This window comes from Podarcis cretensis, assembly GCF_951804945.1.
Source record: "Podarcis cretensis genome assembly, chromosome: 13".
In the NCBI taxonomy this organism is placed as follows: domain Eukaryota; kingdom Metazoa; phylum Chordata; class Lepidosauria; order Squamata; family Lacertidae; genus Podarcis; species Podarcis cretensis.
In genome coordinates, this window is record NC_137182.1 from 10070477 (window position 1) to 10093670 (window position 23194).

General features: G+C 46.1%; 1 protein-coding gene across 1 annotated transcript in view; it reads left to right on the forward strand.

The window, feature by feature from the left end:
- G3BP2 (G3BP stress granule assembly factor 2) overlaps positions 1-18630 on the forward strand; it is a 39246-nt gene extending 20616 nt beyond the window's left edge. Inside the window, exons 6-12 of the mRNA XM_079949748.1 lie at positions 1974-2076; positions 4575-4755; positions 6627-6725; positions 10488-10590; positions 12134-12262; positions 12428-12546; positions 15743-18630. Coding sequence (XP_079805874.1) covers positions 1974-2076; positions 4575-4755; positions 6627-6725; positions 10488-10590; positions 12134-12262; positions 12428-12546; positions 15743-16015 — 1007 coding nt within the window. The 3' untranslated portion in view covers positions 16016-18630. The remainder of the gene's footprint in view (positions 1-1973; positions 2077-4574; positions 4756-6626; positions 6726-10487; positions 10591-12133; positions 12263-12427; positions 12547-15742) is intronic.
- Positions 18631-23194: the final 4564 nt, after the last annotated feature.

Sequence of the window (23194 nt, forward strand, 5' to 3'; positions counted from 1 at the left end):
TCAGTTAGTGTACTGTAATCGATCTTATGAAGGGACGCGGGTGGCGCTGTGGTCTAAACCTAGGGCTTGCTGATCAGAAGGTTGGTGGTTCGAATCCCCGTGACAGGGTGAGCTCCCGTTGTTCGGTCCCAGCACCTGCCCACCTAGCAGTTTGAAAGCACCTCAAGTGCAAGTAGATAAATAGGTACCATTCTGGCGGGAAGCTAAACGGCGTTTCTGTGTGCTGCTCTGGTTCGCCAGAAGCGGCTTAGTCATGCTGGCCACATGACCCGGAAGCTGTACGCCGGCTCCCTCGGCCAATAAAGCGAGATGAGCACACAACCCAAGTCGTCCATGACTGGACCTAATGGTCAGGGGTACCCTGAGCTTTTTAACTGATCTTATAGTTGCAAATGAAAGTGCCTTGATCTTAATAGAGCTCCTCTTTTTTACAGTAATACAATGCACAGCAGGTGTATCTATTCTGGATTATAAACCTGTGTACAACCAGTGAAAGCTGTGGGTGGAATTCAACATAGTGCCAAGTCCCTGGGCTGTGCATGTGGAAAATGAGGACTTCTCACACAATAAGACCACCTATCCCCATACGCGTTCCATTCCTCCACCCTTCCGGTGCAGATTTAGGGGGTGCACAAAAAGAGGAGAAGGGAGAAAGTACCACCGTGTGAGCAGGCCACGTTCTGTGCAGGCGGCAACTTGGCTGAATCCAGCCCTCAATTATAACTTTCCCTTTAGTCATTTAAAGTGAACAATCGAGTATGATTTTGCTTGGTGCCTATTAACTGGGTGGTTCAAACTCTATAGACCCGTATGCACATGATTGAAATACTTTGGTTGGCTCTGGTAATCAGCCTGAAGTTGACATGGACACGACAACCCTTGTCTTCCCAGCTTTTGGGTTGGGGCCTTGTCGCTGCCAGCTTGCTGATCTTGAGAGGCACTCTACACACATCTCAGGGTTATGGATGATGGAGCTTTCAGTTCAAAGCTCAGGGGTTGGGTGGGGGATTGTCTAGTTCACTTTGAATTAGGGGGCATTTGATGTCTCTGAGGTGCAAGAAAAATTGCCTAGCCTCCTTACCTACCAAATTTTGCAGCTCTGTGACTTGGAGGGTACTTGTTCATTGGTTTGTTGTTGTTTAGTCGTGTCCGACTCTTCGTGACCCCATGGAGCAGAGCACGCCAGGCACTCCTGTCTTCCACTGCCTCCCGCAGTTTGGTCAAACTCATGTTAGCAGCTTCGAGAACACTATCCAACCATCTCGTCCTCTGTCGTCCCCTTCTCCTTGTGCCCTCCATCATTCCCATCATCAAGGTCTTTCCCAGGGAGTCTTCTCTTCTCATGAGGTGGCCAAAGTATTGGAGCCTCAGCTTCAGGATCTGTCCTTCCAGTGAGCACTCAGGGCTGACTTCCTTCAGAATGGAGAGGTTTGATCTTCTTGCAGTCCATGGGACTCTCAAGAGTTTCCTCCAGCACCAGAATGCCTCCACGGCATAGGTCATAGCTTCTCTGAGTTTCAAGCCACTTCGTCATGACAAGGCAGTGATCCATGAAGGAGTGTTCATTGGTTAAAAGACTTTAATATGTTAATCTAACTAAGCATTGCTGCTCTACTTCAGTCTGCATTGTTCCACATTACAGTGGACACTCGGGTTGCGAACGTGATCCATGCGGGAGGCACGTTCTCAACCCGCAGCGCCACGTCTGCGCCCGCGCGGGTTGCGATTCGGCACTTCTGCGCATGTGCAAAGTGTGATTTAGCGTTTCTGTGCATGCGTGAATGCTGAAACCTGGAAGTAACCCGTTTTGGCACGTCTGTAACCTGAAAAAATGCGACCTGAAGCTTCTGTAACCCGAGGTATGACTGTATATACAACGTTGTTGCTGTCAGTAAAGAGGCATATTCCCTTAAAAGTGCTGTTCTCCTACCTAATTACAAATAGTTAAAAGGACTTTCTCTCTAATGTTTTAGAGTCAGAAGATGAAGTAGAAGAAGAGCATGAAGTAAGGCAGCCATCCCCTGAGCCTGCTCAAGAGAATGCAAACACTACTTACTACGATAATCACCCTGTAACGTAAGGCAACTTTATATTCTTACATTGCAACCAGTCTATGCAAAAGAGGTTTCATTTTTAAAATTATACAAATCCCATTTTAACAATATTGATATTATCAATAACAATATCCTGTTTTCAGGTCTTCTATCTTTAGCCTGTGCTGTAATCTAATGTATGGAACTTACAATCAAAAGGCGTTGAAAGATTGTTCACGTTGTATTTCTGAGCAACAACATGCTACAGTGGTGCCCCGCAAGACGAACGCCTCGCAAGACGGAAAACCCGCTAGACGAAAGGGTTTTCCGTTTTGGAGGTGCTTCGCAAAACGAATTTCCTATGGGCTTGCTTCGCAAGACGAAAATGTCTTGCGAGTTCCTGTGGGTTTTTTTCCCTCCCCCCCCCTTTTTCTAAGCCGCTAAGCCGCTTATCAGCTGAGCCGCTAAGCCGCTTAACAGCTGATCTGCTAAGCCGCTTATCAGCTGATCCGCTAAGCCGCTTAACACAGCTGACCCGCTAAGCCGCTTAACACAGCTGACCCGCTAAGCTGCTTATCAGCTGACCCGCTAAGCCGCTTAACAGCTGACCCGCTAAGCCGCTTAACAGCTGACCCGCTCAGCCGCTTAACAGCTGATCTGCTAAGCCGCTTATCAGCTGATCCGCTAAGCCCCTAAACTGCTAATAGCGCTAATCCGCTAAGCCGCTAATGGGCTTGCTTCGCAAGACGAAAAAACCGCAAGACGAAGAGACTCGCGGAACGAATTCTTTTCGTCTTGCGAGGCACCACTGTATTTGTGGAAGATTTTCATAAGGTTTATTGCCTTACAGTGATTCTTGTAGTGTATAGAGAAATCAGAATAGAATTTATGTGAGGCATTAATGTGTAGCCCTCTTTTTAAATATTAGGCAGATGTCGTCTCGGTTGTCTTTTTAGTGCCTACTGGAAATCCATATTAAGTAGAGATCTTTCCCACTCTGCGTCTTCACTGGAGATGTTTTTTAAAAATGTTTTGTCACTTGTGTGTGAGCTGCCCTGGGCTTTGGGGAGAAAGGGTGTGACTGAGATACATATATAAAAGAAAATGTATTTCTCTTTTGGTTAATTTTACTTGTAACCAAAAAATCCTGGCTTATGTATACAAGCAGTAAGTGCTATGGGCTGTAAGGGGATGAGGCAAATTCTTGGGAATCATCTCGGAAGGAAATTAATTTGTTAAACTTGGTGAGCACACTAGTTGAAGAATGGCTATGTAGTTTTTTTTTTATGGCACTATAGGAATGAGGGATTTGTCCAGTTACCAGTAGTCAAAGTTTAAGGGGCCAGTGAAATTGTGCTTCAGCAGAAAAGAGTTTAGCAAAATCATGGATTGCAGGATGGTTGAGATGCATATGCAACATGGGGGCAAAGGCTGGTAGGATGTACAGTCAACTTTCCCCACCGATAGCTACCGTTGCTCATCGCCCTGATCTGGCCACAGTGATCCATGCGATGGTCGCCTCCAGGCTTGATTATTGTAACTCGCTCTATGCGGGGCTGCCCTTGTGGGTGCACAATGAAGAAGAAGAAGAAGAGTTTGGATTTGATATTCCGCCTTTCACTCCCTTTAAGGAGTCTCAAAGCGGCTAACATTCTCCTTTCCCTTCCTCCTCCACAACAAACTCTCTGTGAGGTGAGTGGGGCTGAGAGACTTCAGAGAAGTGTGACTGGCCCAAGGTCACCCAGCAGCTGCATGTGGAGGAGCGGAGACACGAACCCGGTTCCCCAGATTACGTGACTACCCCTCTTAACCACTACACCACACTGGCTCTCCTTACGGGGTTCTTGCCGCAGGATCCCATTCATCCAGTGCTTTACCAACTGCACTGGCTCCCGGTGGAGTACAGGGTCAGATTTAAGGTGCTGGTTTTGACCTTTAAAGCCTTATGCAGCCTAGGACCCACATACCTACTGGACCGCCTCTCCTGGTATGCCCCACGGAGGACCTTAAGGTCCACAAATAACAACACTATGGCGGTCCCGAGCCTCGAGGAGGTTAGATTGGTTTCAACTAGGGCCAGGGCCTTTTCAGCACTGGCGCCGATGTGGTGGAACCCTCTGTCACAAGAGACTAGGGCCCTGCGGGACTTGACATCTTTCCACAGGGCCTGCAAGACAGAGCTATTCCACCTGGCCTTTGGTTTGGTCTTGGTCTGACCCTTATGTTTCCCTCCCCTTATGGTCTTAATTGATCAGCTTCATTAAAATGAGACTGCATTTTAAATTGCATTTTAACCTGTATTTTAAATTGGCGTTTTCTTCTTCTTTTTCTCCCCCCTCCCCCCCCATTATGTTTTTACTGTGATTTTATTGGTGTTAGCCGCCCTGAGCCCGGCTCTGGCTGGGGAGGGCAGGATATAAGTAAAAATTATTATTGTTGTTATTATTATTATTATTATTATTATTATTATTATGTCAGTATATCTGGTTCTGCTATCTGTTAGCATTTTAGAATTAATTTAGCTGCATCCAATTCTTCTAGTAATGGAATAGAAGAAACGTTGGAAGAATCTACTCACGAACCTGAGCCTGAGCTGGAATCTGAATCAAAAGCTGAGGAACTAAAACCTGAAGCGGAAGAAAAAAATATTGAAGAGCTAGAAGAAAAGTCCCCATCCCCACCTCCTGTAGAAACAGTTTCTCTACCACAAGAACCACCAAAGGTTGGTTAATTTTCGATGCTTTGTGTAACTAGACTGAAGATGGCTATCAAACTCGGATTGTCAGGAAACTTGGGTAGCTATAATCACAAACAGAACAGGTGGGAGTAGCTTTTTGCATTGAGTATTCAGTATAAATGAGTGTTCCCATTGCCCCGTCCATACAAATGGACATTCACATTACTTATAGTCCAAAGCCAAATGAAAAATGTTTCTAATGGGTACTGAGGCTAGTAAATGTATTTTAAGAACCTTCTTAAAAATCAAAACTCATTAGTACTGTTGATATAGGGCAGCAAGTTTTTAACATAATTGATTCTTTACTGCTTTCTTACAATGTAAAGTGAAATGTTTCTAGTTTCATGATTCCTTTCCCTCCCAGTAGAAGGGGAAAATATTGCAGGCACTGTGCTCTGTTATGACAGCCTAATAATTTGTGAGCTTTGGGAAGAAGTCAGAAATAAATTTACACACAAGGTTATGATCTTGAGTACTAACATCTATTGCTTTTTAGCTATGATATATTTAGCTATTACAGAGTAATCGTGTTTGGTGCCTCTGGATGAGACTCCTTCAGGAGAACATTCTATAAATAGGGATCACAACCAATTAGACCGGTTCCCTAATTGTGCCTACCTAACCTCTGCTATAAGGGCACCTGTAGAAGGATCTTGGATCAGTTGGGATAAGTAGATTTGGAAGAGGTGGTCCTTCAGAGATACTTTAGTCCAAGTCATAAATAGTTAATAGTTAAAGTAATTCCTGGTCCACTGACGAGCACAATTCAAACACTCCTGAATTGTGCTTCTCAGTGGACCAGCAATCAGTTTTAACTGCTTCAAAACAGACAAGGTAAATTCCATATAACTGGTCCCAGTCAGTATTCTAGCCTGTTTTGAATCATCTGAAGCTTTTGACTGTTCAAAGCACATCCAGTGCTTTACAGTAGTCTAAATGGGAAGTTACCAAGCAGATCTGCCTATTTCGTTTCTGGTGGGATCATAGCTGGCAAACCAGCGCAAGTTGGTAAAAGGCACTTCATGCTGCAGATACCACTGGGTCGTAAAAATTGAGAACAGAACCCAGTAGCATCTCTAAACAGAACTTTCTTTTCTAGGGGGGAGAGATCCTAGTGTGGTCCTGAGAGCCAGTGTGGTGTAGTGGTTAAGAGCGGTAGACTCGTAATCTGGTGAACCGGGTTCGATTCCCCGCTCCTCCACATGCAGCTGCTGGGTGACCTTGGGCCAGTCACACTTCTCTGAAGTCTCTCAGCCCCACTCACCTCACAGAGTGTTTGTTGTGGGGGAGGAAGGGAAAGGAGAATGTTAGCCGCTTTGAGACTCCTTCGGGTAGTGATAAAGCGAGCGGGATATCAAATCCAAACTCTTCTTCTTCTTCTTCTAGTTAGGGAAGACCCTGGTTGGTCCTGATTGCAGCTAATGTCAAAAATGATGTTGCATGCTACCACAGTTAAGACTGACAGGGAAAGTGTGAGGGAATTTGGTCCTGAGAGCAAAAGGGTTGTGGATAGTGCCCTACCCTTTTCCTGTTTCCAGTCTCTGGGAATATTAAGTCTGTAGTAGCCCCCAAATAAGGATAAAGCATGAAAAACTTACTCATGCATAACTGCCCTCTCTTTCACCCCCGGTTAAGTGAGTATAGGATTGCAGCCTTCAACATGACCTGTTGAAACGAATAGATAACTAAAATGGTAAAAACATTCACAATCTATACTGCTGGCATCGTATTATGATTGCACTTAATTCTGAGACTGTCTTGCCGTAGAACAAATCTTTCTATTGGTCTAGTTTTCCCATAAGAAATGTCCGTGGTTTTCCATGATGAGCAGCCCAGGTTTGTTGCATTTCCTGCAGGCTTTCTCTTGGGCTTCAGTGACCAGTAAAAACCTGCCTCCTAGTGGTACTGTTTCTTCCTCTGGAATTCCACCCCATGTTAAAGCACCAGTCTCACAGGTAACCAGTCTGTGAACACCTTAGATTGTCTGCTTGTTTACATCTACAAACTGCTTCGCTAACAAAGCAAGTTACAATTCCTCGAATTATGCCAATTGGCTGCTTAATATATATCCCAGCACCCTGTACCAACTTATGACTGTTTTGTAGACTGGTTCATTCATTTCTTACCAGCAGTGATGTTTTTCTAGAGAAAGAGGTGCTGGAACTTGCCATGAACGCCTCCCTTGTTCTCTTATAATGGCAGTGGTGCCCACCTGAGAGGTGCTGGAACTGAGCTCTGGCAACTTCCGGCTGAAAAAAGCCCTGCTTACCAGTACTATTGTTACTCCTATTTCCAGAATGTTTATGGCAGTGTGATATATAAGTTGTCTGGAACAAAGGTGTAGAAGGGATCCCTTGGGGATCATCCACACTTTCGTTTGAACCGTATTTTGAAAATCTGAGAAGTGTATGTGTGCATATTTCAATATTCAGGATACTTTCTTTAAAACAAAAAACTTCTCTATTTTTCTGTTTCAAAAAATACATATAATAAACAATCCCTATATACCCCCACCCCCAAGAAACATTCCATTCATATGCAAAATAAATGATACAGTCAAACATTAAGCAGGTTTGTACAATAGTTTAGAGCTGATTATAGCAGTTAAGGGTCTTCTACTCTCCCTCTTAACAGATTATCCCAGAGTGAGCCATGGGTAGTTGAAAAGGTACAGTGGTGCCCCGCAAGACGGAAAACCCGCTAAACGAAAAGATTTTCCGTTTTGGAGGCACTCCGCAGAACGAATTTCTCTATGGGGTTGCTTCGCAAGACGAAAATGTCTTGCGAGTTCCCGCGTTTCCCCCCCCCCCCCCCCCGCTTTTTCCGCCCTTTTCCTAAGCCGCTAAGCCGCTTATCAGCTGATCGCTAAAAGCCGCTAGACCGCTAATAGCGCTAATCTGCTAAGCTGTCAATGGGCTTGCTTCGCAAGACGAAAAAACCGCTAGACGAAGAGAATCACGGAACGGATTCTTTTCGTCTTGCGAGGCACCACTGTAGTTGAGTTCATCTTTCTGCACCTTAAAATTACTAGAGAATGTTTCGTGGAGGACACGGAGATAGGTTTAAGCACAATGCTGCTGCTTTCCCCTAAAAAAAAACTTAGCAAATCTGTGTAAACACAGCTACCATACCAAGAGGTAAGGTGAAGAACCCAGCTCTGGTAGTAGACATTTAAAGATGTCACACTAGCAGCATAATCAGACCCTTTGACACAGCCCACTGTTGCAAGCTTAGTTGAAATGAACAGGGCAGTGGTTTTCAACCAGTGTGCTGTGGCACCTTGGGGTGCCTTGAATGATGGTCAGGGCTGCCACGAGCAACACTGGCCTCTGTCCCTCTTTCCTTCCCCCTCTCCTCTGATGTCCTCTCATGTCTCTGCCTCCCCAAGGCTTGCACAGCTGTTTGTTGCAGCAGCCCTGGCTACTAGCTCCGCAAGCGAATGATGCCTCTGGGGCTGGCCAGGGGGTGCTGGTTGCCAGGAGCTGAGGCGGCCTCGGAGCAAGCAAGCAAGCAAGCAGTTCAGGGAGCCCAGCCAGCCAGTCCGCCAGCCCTTGCTGTTGGAAATGGACAGACCCACGCCCCTATGGAGCAATGCAAAGAGGCACTTCTCTTTGGGGGCAGCTCAGAGATCAGGGGCAGCATCAGCGGCTGCCTAGAGGACTCCCAAGGAGAGGGGAGAGGAGGCTGAGGGAACACTCCACAAGGAAGGGTGTTTGAAAAAGGGTGAGGGGCCTCCAGCTCTTCAGGCAAGGGGTGAGCCCCACAGGGGTGCTACAGGTAGAATGTAGTTTGTCAAGAGAGCCGTGGACTCAAAAAGGTTGAAAACCTTTACAGTAAAACATTGCTGGCAGTGTATATAAGATGTATAGTTTTCCCGAGTGTTAAAATCATTGTGTGTAAAACCATCCATTGACATGGGCATAAGAGTTGGCTCCTATGCCCATGTCATAAAATATTTGAGGGGGTCACCCCCCTCCCAAAATTGATGGGCACTGCCATTCAAATGGTGTGTGTCTGTCATGTCAAGTGATTTATTATGTGGGGTGGGGATTACCTGCCCACTCCTCAAAATATTTTACTCAAGTTGGCCTGGACATGGCCTCTCCCACTAATGAGTCGGTAGGGTTGGTTAGTTAGTGTAGAAAGGACCCACATGTTTTATTGTCATCAACACTGAATACCAACAGGAATGGAGCCAAAGTTGGGTCATTGAGAAATAAGAGGGAGGTATTGGCTTGTAGAAATAAATAACAATAATAAATCCATTTAAAAACAAACACTACCTAGCTTTAAAAGGTAAAGGGACCCCTGACCATTAGGTCCAGTCGCGGATGACTCTGGGGTTGGGGCGCTCATCTCGCTTTATTGGCCAAGGGAGCCAGTGTACAGCTTCCGGGTCATGTGGCCAGCATGACTAAGCCACTTCTGGCGAACCAGAGCAGTGCACGGAAACGCCGTTTACCTTCCCGCCGGAAGGACCTATTTATCTACTTGCACTTTGACGTGCTTTCGAACTGCTAGGTGGGCAGGAGCAGGGACTGAGCAACGGGAGCTCACCCCGTCGCAGGGATTCGAACGGCCAACCTTCTGATCGGCAAGTCCTAGGCTCAGTGGTTTAACCCACAGCGCCACCTGCCTCCCTATACTCCCAAGATTTACAGTCTAACAATAAAGATACAGCACACAAGGGGAAAGGGATGAGGGGGGAAGAGGAATATAAAATTCGAAACCCAGGCCCCAATTTCTCGGCAGTTGTTCCTATATTGACCAGCTGGCTTAGTTCAGTGGCAGGAGGTGCCTGATGGAGCTTGGCCTCCAGCAAAGCAGATGACGTAAACCCGGCTTCCTGTCTCTCCCACCAAGGCACCCTGATGAAATGGCTGTCCACAGATGACAGCTGAGGGAAGAGAAGGCCTGATGCAGCTAGCCTTTTGCAGCAGAGCCAATGGGGGGAGCTCTGCTTCTCAGCTCTTCCAGAGCTTAAGCTGCTCTTTGATACAGTGGTGCCTCGCAAGATGAAAAGAATCCGTTCCGCGAGTCTCTTCGTCTTGCGGTTATTTCTTCTTGCGAAGCAAGCCCATTAGCGGATTAGCGCTATTAGCGGCTATGGGGCTTAGCGGATCAGCTGATAAGCGGCTTAGCGGATCAGCTGTTAAGCGGCTTAGCGGATCAGCTGATAAGCGGCTTAGCGGCTTAGAAAAAGGGGGGGAGGGGGGAAAAACCCGCAGGAACTCGCAAGACATTTTGTTCTTGCGAAGCAAGCCCGTAGGAAATTCGTTTTGTGAAGCACCTCCAAAACGGAAAACCCTTTCGTCTAGCGGGTTTTCCGTCTTGCAAGGTATTCGTCTTGCAGGGCACCACTGTAGTAGCTCTCATGGCATGGTGCTTAAGAAGGCCCCTCACCTTTGGGGGGGGGGCTTTTCAGGGTTGCCAGGGGCTGTCCCTTGAAAACCCTCATCACCACGAGTGCTTTGGGCCTTAGCTAGTCTGAATAAGATGTAGTTCAGAACTCAACTTTTTTGTTTTATAACAAAAAGTAAGCCCTACAGTCCTGGATTGGTACAGAGGAATTCATAAGTGGAATGTTTTTCCAACTACAAAACAAAACAAAACAAAACAAAAAACCCCAACAGCTTTATTCTGCATTTGAGTTGCTCTGCTTCGGCTGTCCAAGTTATCTTTAGAATTTTTGCTAACCGTGCCTTTTCTCGTTCCAGCAAAGAGTAGAAGCAAAACCTGAAACCCAGTCTCAACCTCCTCGTGTGCGTGAACAGCGTCCGCGGGAGCGGACAGGCTTTCCCTCAAGGGGCCCCAGACCAGGTAAGAAAATCCAAGCACCAGTATTGCAAATTTGGCTTACAGTGGGTTTTCTGGGTTTTCCTTAGAAAATCAGGTTGTTCACCTGGTTTGACAGGTTGGGTGGCCATCTGTTATGGATGCTTTAGTTGAGATTCTTGCATTGCCGGGAGTTGGACTCGATGACTCTCTGGGACCCTTCCAACTCCACAATCCTATGATTCTGTGGCCTACCCTAAGTCCTCTAGCTTTAAATTTGAATGTGAAAGGCCCTTATGGCCTTGAAGGTACATGACAATTACACACATAAACACAGAGAGAGGGGGAGAGAGGTTTTCCCCAAAGGCTTTTGCAAAGTAACAAGTGAACAGTTTCTGAAAATAAGTTCTTAAAAAAAGTCCACCTCTTTTCCTATAAGAACAAGAAGAAAACACATCCAGCTAAATCTGAACTTGACTATTTACCTATCTTAAGTTAATAAATAGGCATTTCCATTTCTGCTAGAGTTCCCCTTCTAGTTCCATTTGCAGTCTTCCAAGTGTGCTCTCTAACTTCCACAGTGCTCCAGCCCCTTTTATAGTACTTCAGGGCTCTATATTTGCTCTTTTTAATTCCCTCGTCTCTCTCCCTCCCCCCCCCCATGTATATATATACAGTCATAAGGTAAAGGTACCCCTGCCCGTACGGGCCAGTCGTGTCCAACTCTAGGGTTGTGCGCCCATTTCACTTAAGAGGCTGGGGGCCAGCGCTGTCCGGAGACACTTCTGGATCACGTGGCCAGCATGACGAAGCTGCTCTGGCGAGCCAGCACCAGCGCAGCACACGGAAACGCCGTTTACCTTCCCGCTATAAAGCGGTACCTATTTATCTACTTGCACTTAGGGGTGCTTTCGAACTGCTAGGTGGGCAGGAGCTGGGACCGGAAGACGGGAGCTCACCCCGCCGCGGGGATTCGAACCGCCGACCATACGATCGGCAAGTCCTAGGCACTGAGGTTTTACCCACAGCGCCACCCGTGTCCCTATATACAGTCATACCTCGGGTTAAAGATGCTTCAGGTTAAATCTTTTCCAGTTGCGTCCCACGGTGACCCGGAAGTAACGGAATGGGTTACTTCTGGGTTTCGCCGCTCGCACATGCGCAGACACTCAGAATGACGTCACGCACATGTGCAGACGTGGCGAATTGCGACCCGCGCAGACGCGGGTTGCGTTCACATCCAGAGGTACCACTGTATATATATATAATGTTACTTCAACTTTCTCTCCTAACCTTTTAGCCTGCCAGAAAGAGAATAGAATCCAGGATAAGTTTCTAGTCGCTGATACCTGTTAGGTTTCTCTCTTGCCTCCCCTTAAACCTTTTAGGCTTCGTTTTCTCCTAACTGTGAAGTCCCTGGCCAAATTTTGACATTCCTGGTTACAACAGATAATAAGCAATGACAGCATCCATTTTATGAAATAGAACTGAACATGGGATTGAATACAGAGTTCATTCTCGCCAGCAGAAGCATTCCATGTGTTTGTAAGCTGACTGCTGTTTGCGTCCTGGTTTTGTATGAATGCAGGTCGAGGAGATATGGATCAAAACGAATCAGACAATCGAAGAATAATTCGCTATCCGGATAGTCATCAGCTCTTCGTTGGCAATTTACCACATGATATTGACGAGAATGAACTGAAAGAGTTTTTCATGAGTAAGTGACACATAAGTGAAGCTTGAGGTGGTGGGGATTCTTGCTAGTCACATATTAAGTTACCTCTCTAATTAGCATTGCTGAAATTGCCTTCTGAGTAAACTGACTTGCTGTTTAATAGGTGTTATACATTTCCCCATAACCATCTACACCCTGCTTTCACAGGCTTTGGGAATGTTGTGGAACTTCGCATCAATACTAAAGGTGTTGGAGGAAAACTCCCAAACTTTGGCTTTGTGGTGTTTGATGACTCTGAGCCAGTTCAGAAGATTTTATTGGCAAAAGTAAGTAATCTAGTCACCATGTGATAAACTAGTGTTAGATTCTGTTTTCATTATGACACATTGAATTCTGCTGTCTTAGACTTTTGTAAGTCCCCACCCACTTCACATTCATCCATCAATGGATTTCTGTGAACCAGGAATAAGACAATGAAAGACCTGGCTTAAAAGCCTTTCTCCTTTAGGTGCTATGGGGGGTTTTTTTGTAGGCAAGTGTTCTGTGTGGAAAAAGCTTAATAATGCTATTTCCCACCTGCAGCCTGAAGTGATAAGAGTCCATTTTGTCAGGAGGGTGGGGAGTGTCGGAACCGGGGGATGAAAAGCCAACTGGCTCGGCTGTCTCCCCTCTCAGCCTTGCCCCTGTGGAGATCCATCAGTTACCCTTCTCCGACGTGCTTCTGTGACTCAAGTTGCAGTACATGCTTGAGCACACATTACTCAGCAATCACACAACAGAATCAGGCCCGAGGCATGCATACGATACTAAGCTGTGCATTTATTATACATAAATCAGGACAAAGAAAAACATGGCCTCTCTCCTTGTTGTTCTTCTTGGAGAAAGAGAAAGAGAAAAGCAATACAGAGCAGAAGTTCTGCTCATGCCAGCAATCTGTGCTGGAATGTAAACAGACATGTGACGTGTACCGTGTTTTTCGCTCCATAGGGCGCACCTAGATTTGGGGGGGGGGGGATAAAGAAAAAAAATTATTCCCCCCCCCAGCCCCAAAGAGGAAAGAAGCTAAGACACCGAGCAGGATCCATCCCGCTGGCTGTCTTGGCTTCCTCTTTAGCCAGGCACAACCTCTCCAGCCGGGAGAGGTTGCGCGCGGCTTCGTTTTTAGCCGCGGGGCTGGGGCGGGGGAAGCCCGAGCTTCCCCCGATCCCAGCCCCCAAAACAGGTCCAGGAGCGGCGGCAAGATTGCACACAACCTCACCGCCGCTCCCGGAGCTTGTGGGGCTGGGGACGGGGGAAGCCCGAGCTTCCCCCGACCCCAGCCCCCAGAACAGGCAGCTATCAGCAACCCTTCGGAGCCTGGCAGGAACTCCCACCGCGCTCCGAAGGCTTGCGGATAGCTGCTTGAAGCCCGGGGAGTGCAGCGCCAACTCCCGCTGCGCTCCCTGGGCTTCAGGCTGCTCCGAAGGCTTGCAGATAGGCTTGCAGATAGCGCACCGACCCCTCTCGCTCTCCAGGCTTCAGAGAAAGCCTGCGTTCGCTCCATAGGACGCACACAAATTTCCCCTTCATTTTTGGAGGGGGAAAAGTGCGTCCTATAGAGCGAAAAATATGGTAACAATCCCACATATCTGCAGCTCAGAAGGAGTGTAATCTCAACAGGGTGAGGATCTGGCTGTAGTCCTGTTCAGATGGCACTTGCCTGCCTTTTGTAGATCAATACTTCACAGTGAAGTCCAGGAACAAGTTTTGAACTTCCTCTCCTTCCTCCCCACTGCACATTTATTGTAGTGGCTTTAAAACAAACAAACAGGAATCTCCCTAACTCTGCAATCCAGACCTCAATTAGAAGAAGGATTTGAATTGAAGGTTTATGAAGAGGTCACAGTTAATGCATAGCAAGTGATAGCTGAACTGATGAGAGGCAAAGTGCAGTGTAAACCAGTCCCTAGTTAATGTAATAGTGAAAATAATCCTCTCCTATCCGAAAATAGATCACAGCTATTTGTTTGCGACACCATTGAATACCGAGAGTATTCTAAATTGCAAAGTGTTATTACTGAAAATTACCCCTCTTGAAAGAAGTGAATCAGGATAGAGATTTGAGGGCATAACTTTAGATGCGGCACAAAACGGTTGATGAGAACGCATACAGAATTACTGTGTACAGTAGAAAGTGGCAAGAGAATAACTTCACAATATTTCAAGATAACAGGAAGCAGTGCTATTTTTCTAGAAAAAAGAGGTGCCAGAACTCACGACGAACACCTCCCTCGTTCTCTTAGAATGGGAATGGCACATACCTGAGAGGTGCCAGAACTGAGTTCTGGCTGACAGACCCTAACGGGAAGTCATATTCTTGTAATTTATTTTTTTTAAATGGCCAGTTGCTTACTGTGTTTGGATAATCAGCTCAATTGAGAATTGGCCGTCCTTGCACCCAGATTCCTAGACCTGAAGAAAGGAGTGATCTGGGATAACTAAGAATATGCATTGCTTCTAAAGTGGAGTTTTGTAAGGAATGTTCAAAGTATGGCAGCTTCTGCCTCACGGGGTCTCTGCCATGGGAGAATATTCACCCAGGGCTTTTCCAGCTGCACTGGCTCCCAGTGGAGTACAAGGTCAGATTTAAGGTGCTAGTTTTAACCTTTAAAGCCCTTCACGGCCTAGGACCCTCGTACCTATGCGACCGCCTCTCCCGGTATGCCCCACAGAGGACCTTAAGGTCCATAAATAGCAACGCCATAGAGGTCCCGGGCCCTAAGGAAGTTATATTAGCCTCAACCAGAGCCAGGGCCTTTTCGACACTTGCTCCAGCCTGATGGAACGCTCTGTCTCATGAGACCAGGGCCCTTCAGGATCTGATTTCTTTCCGCAGGGCCTGTAAGACAGAGTCGTTCCACCTGGCCTTTGGTTTGGAGTCAATTTGATCCCCTCCCCCTCTTTCTTTTTTCCTTTCTCCTCCTGTGAAGAGGCTGCATTTTAATGTTTTAACGTTGTATTTAATCTTGTTTTTAAAGTTGTATTTTAACTTGTTTTTATTATTGGTTGTTAGCCGCCCTGAGCCCAGTCTTGGCTGGGAAGGGCGGGGTATAAATAAAATTTATTATTGTTATAGATTTCTGCCATCCATACAAACAACCTTGTCACAGGTGGTGCAAAATAACGTCCACTGGGTCTGTGTATTGTAGCTAGCAAGATAACAGTAATAAGAATTGCTAATGATAAGACACCTGAATACTAACTAGCATTGTGATTGACACGCTCTAAAGAAATGATGCGTTCTGATCTGGTCTGATCTGATCTGATCTGTTCTGTCAGCAGTTAGGTTAGCTATGCACACTCAGTGCTCTAATGTTGCATTCATGACATGGAGATGATGATGATGATTATATCCAGCCACTCTGGGAGCCTTCTGCATATGTTCTGCTAAGTGAGCTAATGAACCTCTTTGGACACTATAAAACTAGCTAAGCTTTTGGTATTAACACTTTAATCTTCTCCCTCCCTCCCTGCCCTTTCAAGCCTGTTATGTTTCGTGGTGAAGTGCGCTTGAACGTAGAAGAAAAAAAGACCAGAGCTGCTCGTGAAAGGGAGACCCGAGGTGGTGGCGATGACCGCAGAGATATCCGGCGCAACGACCGAGGTCCAGGGGGCCCACGTGGCATTGTGGGTGGTGGAATGATGCGAGACCGCGACGGAAGAGGGCCTCCTCTAAGGGGTGGCATGGCCCACAAACTTGGCTCCGGAAGAGGAACTGGGCAGATGGAAGGCCGGTTCACAGGTCAACGTCGTTGAAGACCCAAATGTTGGCAGGCAGTCTTGGCAGTGATACATTATTCGTCGTGTTTGCATTCTTGTTAATTTTCTGGCTTTGGAATGTAACACAGCCTTTTTGATCATTTCTTTGATGTGAGAAACATCCTTTGGTTACCAGTTAAATTGAGGTGGACGTTCTTTCCCCAATTTCACAAAGAAGTCACACTGTTAACGTATAACTTAGACTTGGAGATTAAGGACTGAGAAATGACCATTTAAACTTTCTGCAGCAGCAACTTAAAAAAAAAAAAAGGACAAGGGCGTGCCTAATTTGAGTTAAGGTCCTTTCAGTAAAACAAAACAAAACAAAAAGCACCCTCCTGCTACACATTTTGTGTAAGTGTTACTGTTTCTGCCTATTACTGTTGGAAACGCAACTAGTGCAATCTTTGCAATTGGAGAAGCTTACCCTTTTTTCCCCTTATAGAACACTTGGCTCCAAAAAACTCACGTTTTTATGAACTCAAAAAGCGCACTAATGGGTATTTGACTCCTTTTACGTTGACATCTGCTGAAAGCAGCAAGGAAAAAGTAGCTTGTGAAACGATGCAGGCATCTGCTCTGCTTTGCTCTGACCAATATATGTACACACACACAAACCTTAACGAGACTACAAGTATGTTCCAGAAGGAAACCATTTAGCTGTAAACACAGATGTAAAAACTTCAAAAATCATAGTCCTGAATACAAAACAAGTTTGGTTTTTGTTTTTTTTTAAAAAAAGGATTTAATGAGCTCCCCCGCCTTTCTCCAGAACAGGGATGGCTAACCGCTCAATACACTCCTTCTCCCCTTTCCCCTTTCTGTAAGCAGTGTACAGTGAAAAATTGTCTCTACTGTATTGAGGTCTCTGGTAATGTAATAAGCATGAATGGTGCCTTCTATTAAATACATCATTCCAGTGTTGCTGGTGATTTTGTACAGTATAGTGGTATGAATGGCTGTGCTGCAAAACTTTTAACAGCTGTAAAAAAAAAAATGTTTATAAAATCATTGTATAAAAATTGCAGTATCTTTAAATCGGTAAAGGTTACTGGAATATTATTTGCCTAGCTCTGCAGTTGACATGTTTCTGAAGCCTTTGAAGGAGGGAGGAAAGAAATGGCTGCATTTTTAACAGAAACGGAGTTGTGAAAGCGTGTGTGCATTCTTGCATAGACAAGTCCAAAGTTAATCAAGCACGTACCTTTGTTTCAAGTATACTTCGGATAAGCATATTTAACATAAAACTTGTTACACTCAAGGATACTGCAATTTTCACGGGGCAGGAGAATAGCTCAAAGTAATTGCTATTTCCGGGTTTTGAACTGTCGTCACCCATTTTGCACAACCTCAAAGCGACTTTGATGCCCACACGGCTCAGATTTGTACATGGAGGTAGGACCTCCTCTTGTGTATTTGGATTTTTTTTTTAGAGCGTCTTGAATTTTGGTGAGAGGTTTGCTGTTTCCAGGTTCCTGTTTGCATAGACCGCACATTCCAGAAAACTGCAAATGTAGCAAAACGATGCTCCCCCGGCTTCACGCTGGACAGCTCAGTAAGCCTCGGGATTACTCTTGAGGAGGGGAGGCAAAAATATGTGACCACTCAGAGCTGCTCTAAGCATGGAAGACCTCACTTGTTTTAATGTAACAAAAATGCCTAATGCAAAGAGCATTTGGTTAAAAGTGACCATTTGCTGTTTCCTATGAATGTGGAAAATCTTGCCTCTGTGTTAAGGGGGAGGGGGAGTGAGTTTGCATCATTTTCTCCCCCCCCCCCAATAATAATAATAATAATAATTGAGGTCTTCCATGTTTGACGGTAAGTCTTGCACTATTTTCATACACTTTCTGGGACACATTTCTCTCTTTCCATGGTTATATTTGCGGGGGGTGTATTGTGTTGAACTGTTTCATTTTCAGATGATGCCTGGAAAATGTACTTGAATTGCCTCACCACAAAACATAAACCTTTAAGATGAAAGCCTTTCTTTAAACTGCTCTTCTCAGCAAGCGGTTTGCTTACCAGTGTTTTGTGTTCCTTGACTTTTTTTTTTTTTTTAGTGCTATGGTATTGCCCTGCGATCTTTAAAAAAAAAACTCTTAAAAGGCAAATGGCACTGGAGAAATAATCAGAAAAATACGTAACTGACAATTAGAGGAGCTACTGAGCCATTCAGCTATCCGGCCGGCTTCTTTAAATGCCATGAATTAACAATATTGGAAGCATACACAGAAGTTTACATGGTGACTGTTCGCCTATTGTACTGTGGACTCATAGTGTTCTTGTCCCTCCTTTCAATAACTGTACCTCTAGAAGAAAAAAGCAACAGATCTCCTTTGACCTGTTATAAACTGCTGATTTGTTGACAATGGGGTAGTATTGCTATAATTGCAGTCCTATTTCAACAAACTTGCTTTAACCATCTTTTGGCTTTAGTAGGTATGCAACACAGTGGACTACCATCTTTATTGCTGTAATGTGTTGAGCATTATATGCTAGTAGAATCTAGTTTAATTGTTGCAGGTGGAAAGTATTTACTTTTTAAGTTTCCATTTTTGAATGTGTTTTGACTAAACATACCAATAAACTACTGATGTCTGCAGCATTCATCAATGGTCCCGAATTCTCTTCTCAGTGGAATTGGTGTTCCTCCGTGGCAGTTATCTACATGGAAAGGCAATCGTGCCAGTGTTGTTGATCCCAAAATTGCTGTTGATCTGATAATTTAACTAGCAGTGGATTCTGCACCTTGCAACAACTTGCATCTTAAGCTGTCAATCTGCATGTCAAAATTCTTTGTGTTGTAGCTGCTGTGAAAATATATGCACGTTGACACAGTTGTAATTGTCCATCACGCATGCTGAACCCATGGCCCTTTCTAAACCTACTAGATCTTTTATGCCAGCAGAAGAGCAGAGTCTTTATTGTAGGGCATTAAGCATAACTTATCAAATCACATGTACTGCACTATCTATTGCCTTTGCTGTTGAATTCTCTTGTTCCGCTTCTCACTCTCTAAGGCGAAGGCTATTCTTCCACTGCTGCTGCTTCACCGTAAGCCTGTCACTTACGGAAAAGTTGAAATTTTCAAACTGAATTTGTATATTCTATCTTGAGGTCCGGGACGCGGGTGGCGCTGTGGGTAAAAGCCTCAGCACCTAGGGCTTGCCGATCGGAAGGTCGGTGGTTCGAATCCCCGCGGCGGGGTGCACTCCCGCTGCTCGGTCCCAGCGCCTGCCAACCTAGCAGTTCGAAAGCACCCCCGGGTGCAAGTAGATAAATAGGGACCGCTTACTGGCGGGAAGGTAAACGGCGTTTCCGTGTGCTGCGCTGGCTCGCCAGATGCAGCTTTGTCACGCTGGCCACGTGACCCGGAAGTGTCTCCGGACAGCGCTGGCCCCCGGCCTCTTGAGTGAGATGGGCGCACCAACCCCAGAGTCTGTCAAGACTGGCCCGTACGGGCAGGGGTACCTTTACCTTTACCTTTATCTTGAGGTCCGGTTCATGCAGGCAGCTGATGAAGAGGTGAAACTATCCCTGAACTGTACCACTCAGTGGTGTTCTATTTGTCACAAGCGGCTAGTTCAGCAGACAGCTGGTTGTTTTGCGCAGTGATGATAAAAGTCTTTTGCATTCCAGCAGAGGGCCCATGGCTTGGTGCATGGCGAAGGTCCCAGGTTCAGTGCCCGATCTGTTTGAAACCTTGGAGCTGTTGCCAGTTAAAGGTAAAGGGACCCCTGACCATTAGGCCCAATCATGGCCGACTCTGGGGTTGCAGTGCTTATTTTGCTTTACTGGCCGAGAGAGCCGGCGTTCAGCGTCTGGGTCATGTGGCCAGCATGACTAACCCGCTTCTGGCGAACCAGAGCAGCGCATGGAAATGCCGTTTACCTTCCCGCCGGAGCTGTACCTATTTATCTACTTGCACTTTGACGTGCTTTTGAACTGCTAGGTTGGCAGGAGCAGGGACCGAGCAACGGGATCTCACCCCGTCGCAGGGATTCGAACCGCCGACCTTCTGATCGGCAAGCCCTAGGCTCTGTGGTTTAACCCACAGCCAGTTAGGTGAGACTAGAGGCCAGGTGGCCCATTAGTCTGACTTGTACAAGTCAATGTGTGTTCACTGCAGCTCTCTTGTGAGTCATTCATAGATTCTGCATTTCTCTGGCTGAAAGCAACAAGATCTATGGATGTAGAGATCTCTGGATGCTAGGCTGGCTGGCCCCTCCAGCTTTCTTCAGCAACAAAGCAGGAAGAGCTTGCTTATTGCATTTATATCCCACCTTCAAGGAGTACATAGTTCACCTTCCTCCTCCGTTAATCCCAACGAGAGCCCTGTGAGGTAGGTTAAAAGGCTGCAGTTGGCCCAAGGTGTCACTCAGTGCCTTTCATGCCTTAGTGGGGATTTGAACACTGATCTCCCGGGTCCTAGTCCAGGGGTCAGCAAACTTTTTCAGCTGTGGGCCGGTCCACTGTCCTTCAGACCTTGTGGTTTCCTTTTTTAAAAAATTGTCACATTGCTCACTTTTCAGCCCTCGGGTATGGAGGCTGATGTTAGGAACAAAGTACAGTGGTACCTTGGGTTACATACGCTTCAGGTTACAGACTCTGCTAACCCAGAAATAGTTTCTCAGATTAAGAACTTTGCTTCAGGATGAGAACAGAAATTGTGCTCTGGCGGTGCGGCAGCAGTGAGAGGCCCCATTAGCTAAAGTGGTGCTTCAGGTTAAGAACAGTTTCTGGTTCTTAAACCTGAAACGAACTAATTAATCCAGAACGAATTAAGTACTTAACCCGAGGTACCACTGTAATGAATTCCTGTGCCCCACAAATAGCCCAGAGATGCATTTTAAGTAAAAGCACACATTCCGCTCATGTAAAAACACCAGGCAGGCCCCACAAATAACCCAGAGATGCATTTTAAATAAAAGGACACATTCTACTCATGTAAAAACACGCTGATTCCTGGACCGCCCGCGGGCCAGATTGAGAAGGCGATTGGGCCGCATCCGGCCCCCGGGGCCTTAGGTTGCCTACCCCTGTCCTAGTCCAACACTAGCCACCACACCGCACTGCCTTCCAGGCGTCCTCCTGCGATGGGGCAGCTGTTTAAATCAAGTAGATAAATATGGGGAAAGCAAAATGTCACTTAGAGAAGGATCTGAAATATTTTCCTTGAAGTTTGAATTTCCTTTACTGTGGACTCTTTTGTTTGATGATTTATTGTCTTGTAAACCACTTTGAGATCCCCCCCCCCTTTATAATGCAGTATAGAAATGAAATGAAAAATAAAAATAAATCCCTTGGTTGGGTGAGGGAATGGTGCCTAGACATTCTGTTGTGGCAGCCATAACCCAGGTTTAAGGTGCTATTTGGCGATTAGCTTATATATATGTGTGTTTCTAACACTGAGTCAGATCTAGTTCAGTATTATCCACATGGAGTAGCAGTGGCTGTTCAGGATTTCACATAGGGTTTTCTTCCAGCTTTGCAGTGCTTTTCTTTCGCACACTGAGACCCAAGTGGATTTTGCTAGCAGGAATGGAAATAATCAAGCACCTACCGTTTTCTGTAGTGGGCAACTGTACAGTCTAGCGCTTCTAACTTCCATCACCTGCCTCATGTCTTCTGCCAGTTGACGTTCCTCAACATACGCTGACTTCTCATCCTTCAGCTTCTTGGGGAAAAGCCCAAAAACCCATTACCAATGTGAATTTAACATCCATTTTGGTAATGGTTTTTTTCTTTTTCGAGTCAACCATTTTCCTGTCAATATCGGAGCCACAGTGGGCCAGGGCTGTTAACCAGCTGCTTGGAGCCAACCCAGGATTTCAGCATTGCTTGGGGTCCCTTCGAACTCTATAATTCTATAATCTTAGGTCTTTTGTTTTCTAGGTACTGCGACTCAAAGGTTCAACAAAACAGCTCAGCCTGTAGAGCAGGGGTAGGCAACCTAAGGCCTGGGGGCCAGATGCGGCCCAATCGCCTTTTAAATCCAGCCTGTGGATGGTCCGGGAATCAGCGTGTTTTTACATGAGCAGAATGTGTCCTTTTATTTAAAATGCATCTCTGGGTTAATTGTGGGGCATAGGAATTCGTTCATAATTTTTTTCCAAAATATAGTTCGGCCCCCCACAAGGTCTGAGGGACAGTCGAAGGCCCACAGCTGAAAAAGGCTGCTGACCCCTGCTGTAGAGCATGAGAATCTTAATCTCAGCGTCCCTTCTAATTCTGCGATTCTATAATCCTATGCTTTAGACGAGCAGCAAGCCTTGCCTACTGCCACCTATCGAACAGTGGACACCATAGAATTATAGCATCGTAGAGGCGGAAGGGACCCCAAGGGTCTTCTAGCAGGCATCTCAAGGAAAGCATCCCTGACAGACGACGATCCAACGTCTGCTGAAAAACCTCCTGGGAAGGGGAAGAGCCCATCACCTCCCGAGGGAGACCGTTCCACAGTCAAAGGGCACTGGCCGCCAGAACGTTCTCTCCGATGTCCTCAGTGAATACCGTATTTTTTGCTCTATAAGACTCACTTTTTCCCCTCCCAAAAAGTAAGGGGAAATGTGTGTGCGTCTTATGGAGCGAATGCAGGCTGCGCAGCTATCCCAGAAGCCAGAACAGCAAGAGGGATTGCTGCTTTCACTGCACAGCGATCCCTCTTGCTGTTCTGGCTTCTGAGATTCAGAATATATTTTTTCTTATTTTCCTCCTCCAAAAACTAGGTGCGTCTTGTGGTCTGGTGCGTCTTATAGAGCGAAAAATACGGTAGTTAAACGGCGGAACTCGCTGCTGCTGGAGGCTGTTGTTGTTTAGTCATGTCCGACTCTTCATGACCCCCTGGACCAGAGCACGCCAGGCACTCCTGTCTTCCACCGCCTCCCGCAGTTTGGTCAAACTCATGCTGGTAGCTTTGAAAGCACTGTCCAACCACCTCGTCCTCTGTCATCCCCTTCTCCTTGTGCCCTCAATCTTTCCCAACATCAGGGTCTTTTCCAGAGAGTCTTCTCATGAGGTGGCCAGAGTACTGGAGCCTCAGCTTCAGGATCTGTCCTTCCAGTGAGCACTCAGGGCTGATTTCCTTCAGAATGGATAGATTTGATCTTCTTGCAGTCCATGGGACTCTCAAGAGTCTCCTCCAGCACCATAATTCAAAAGCATCAATTCTTC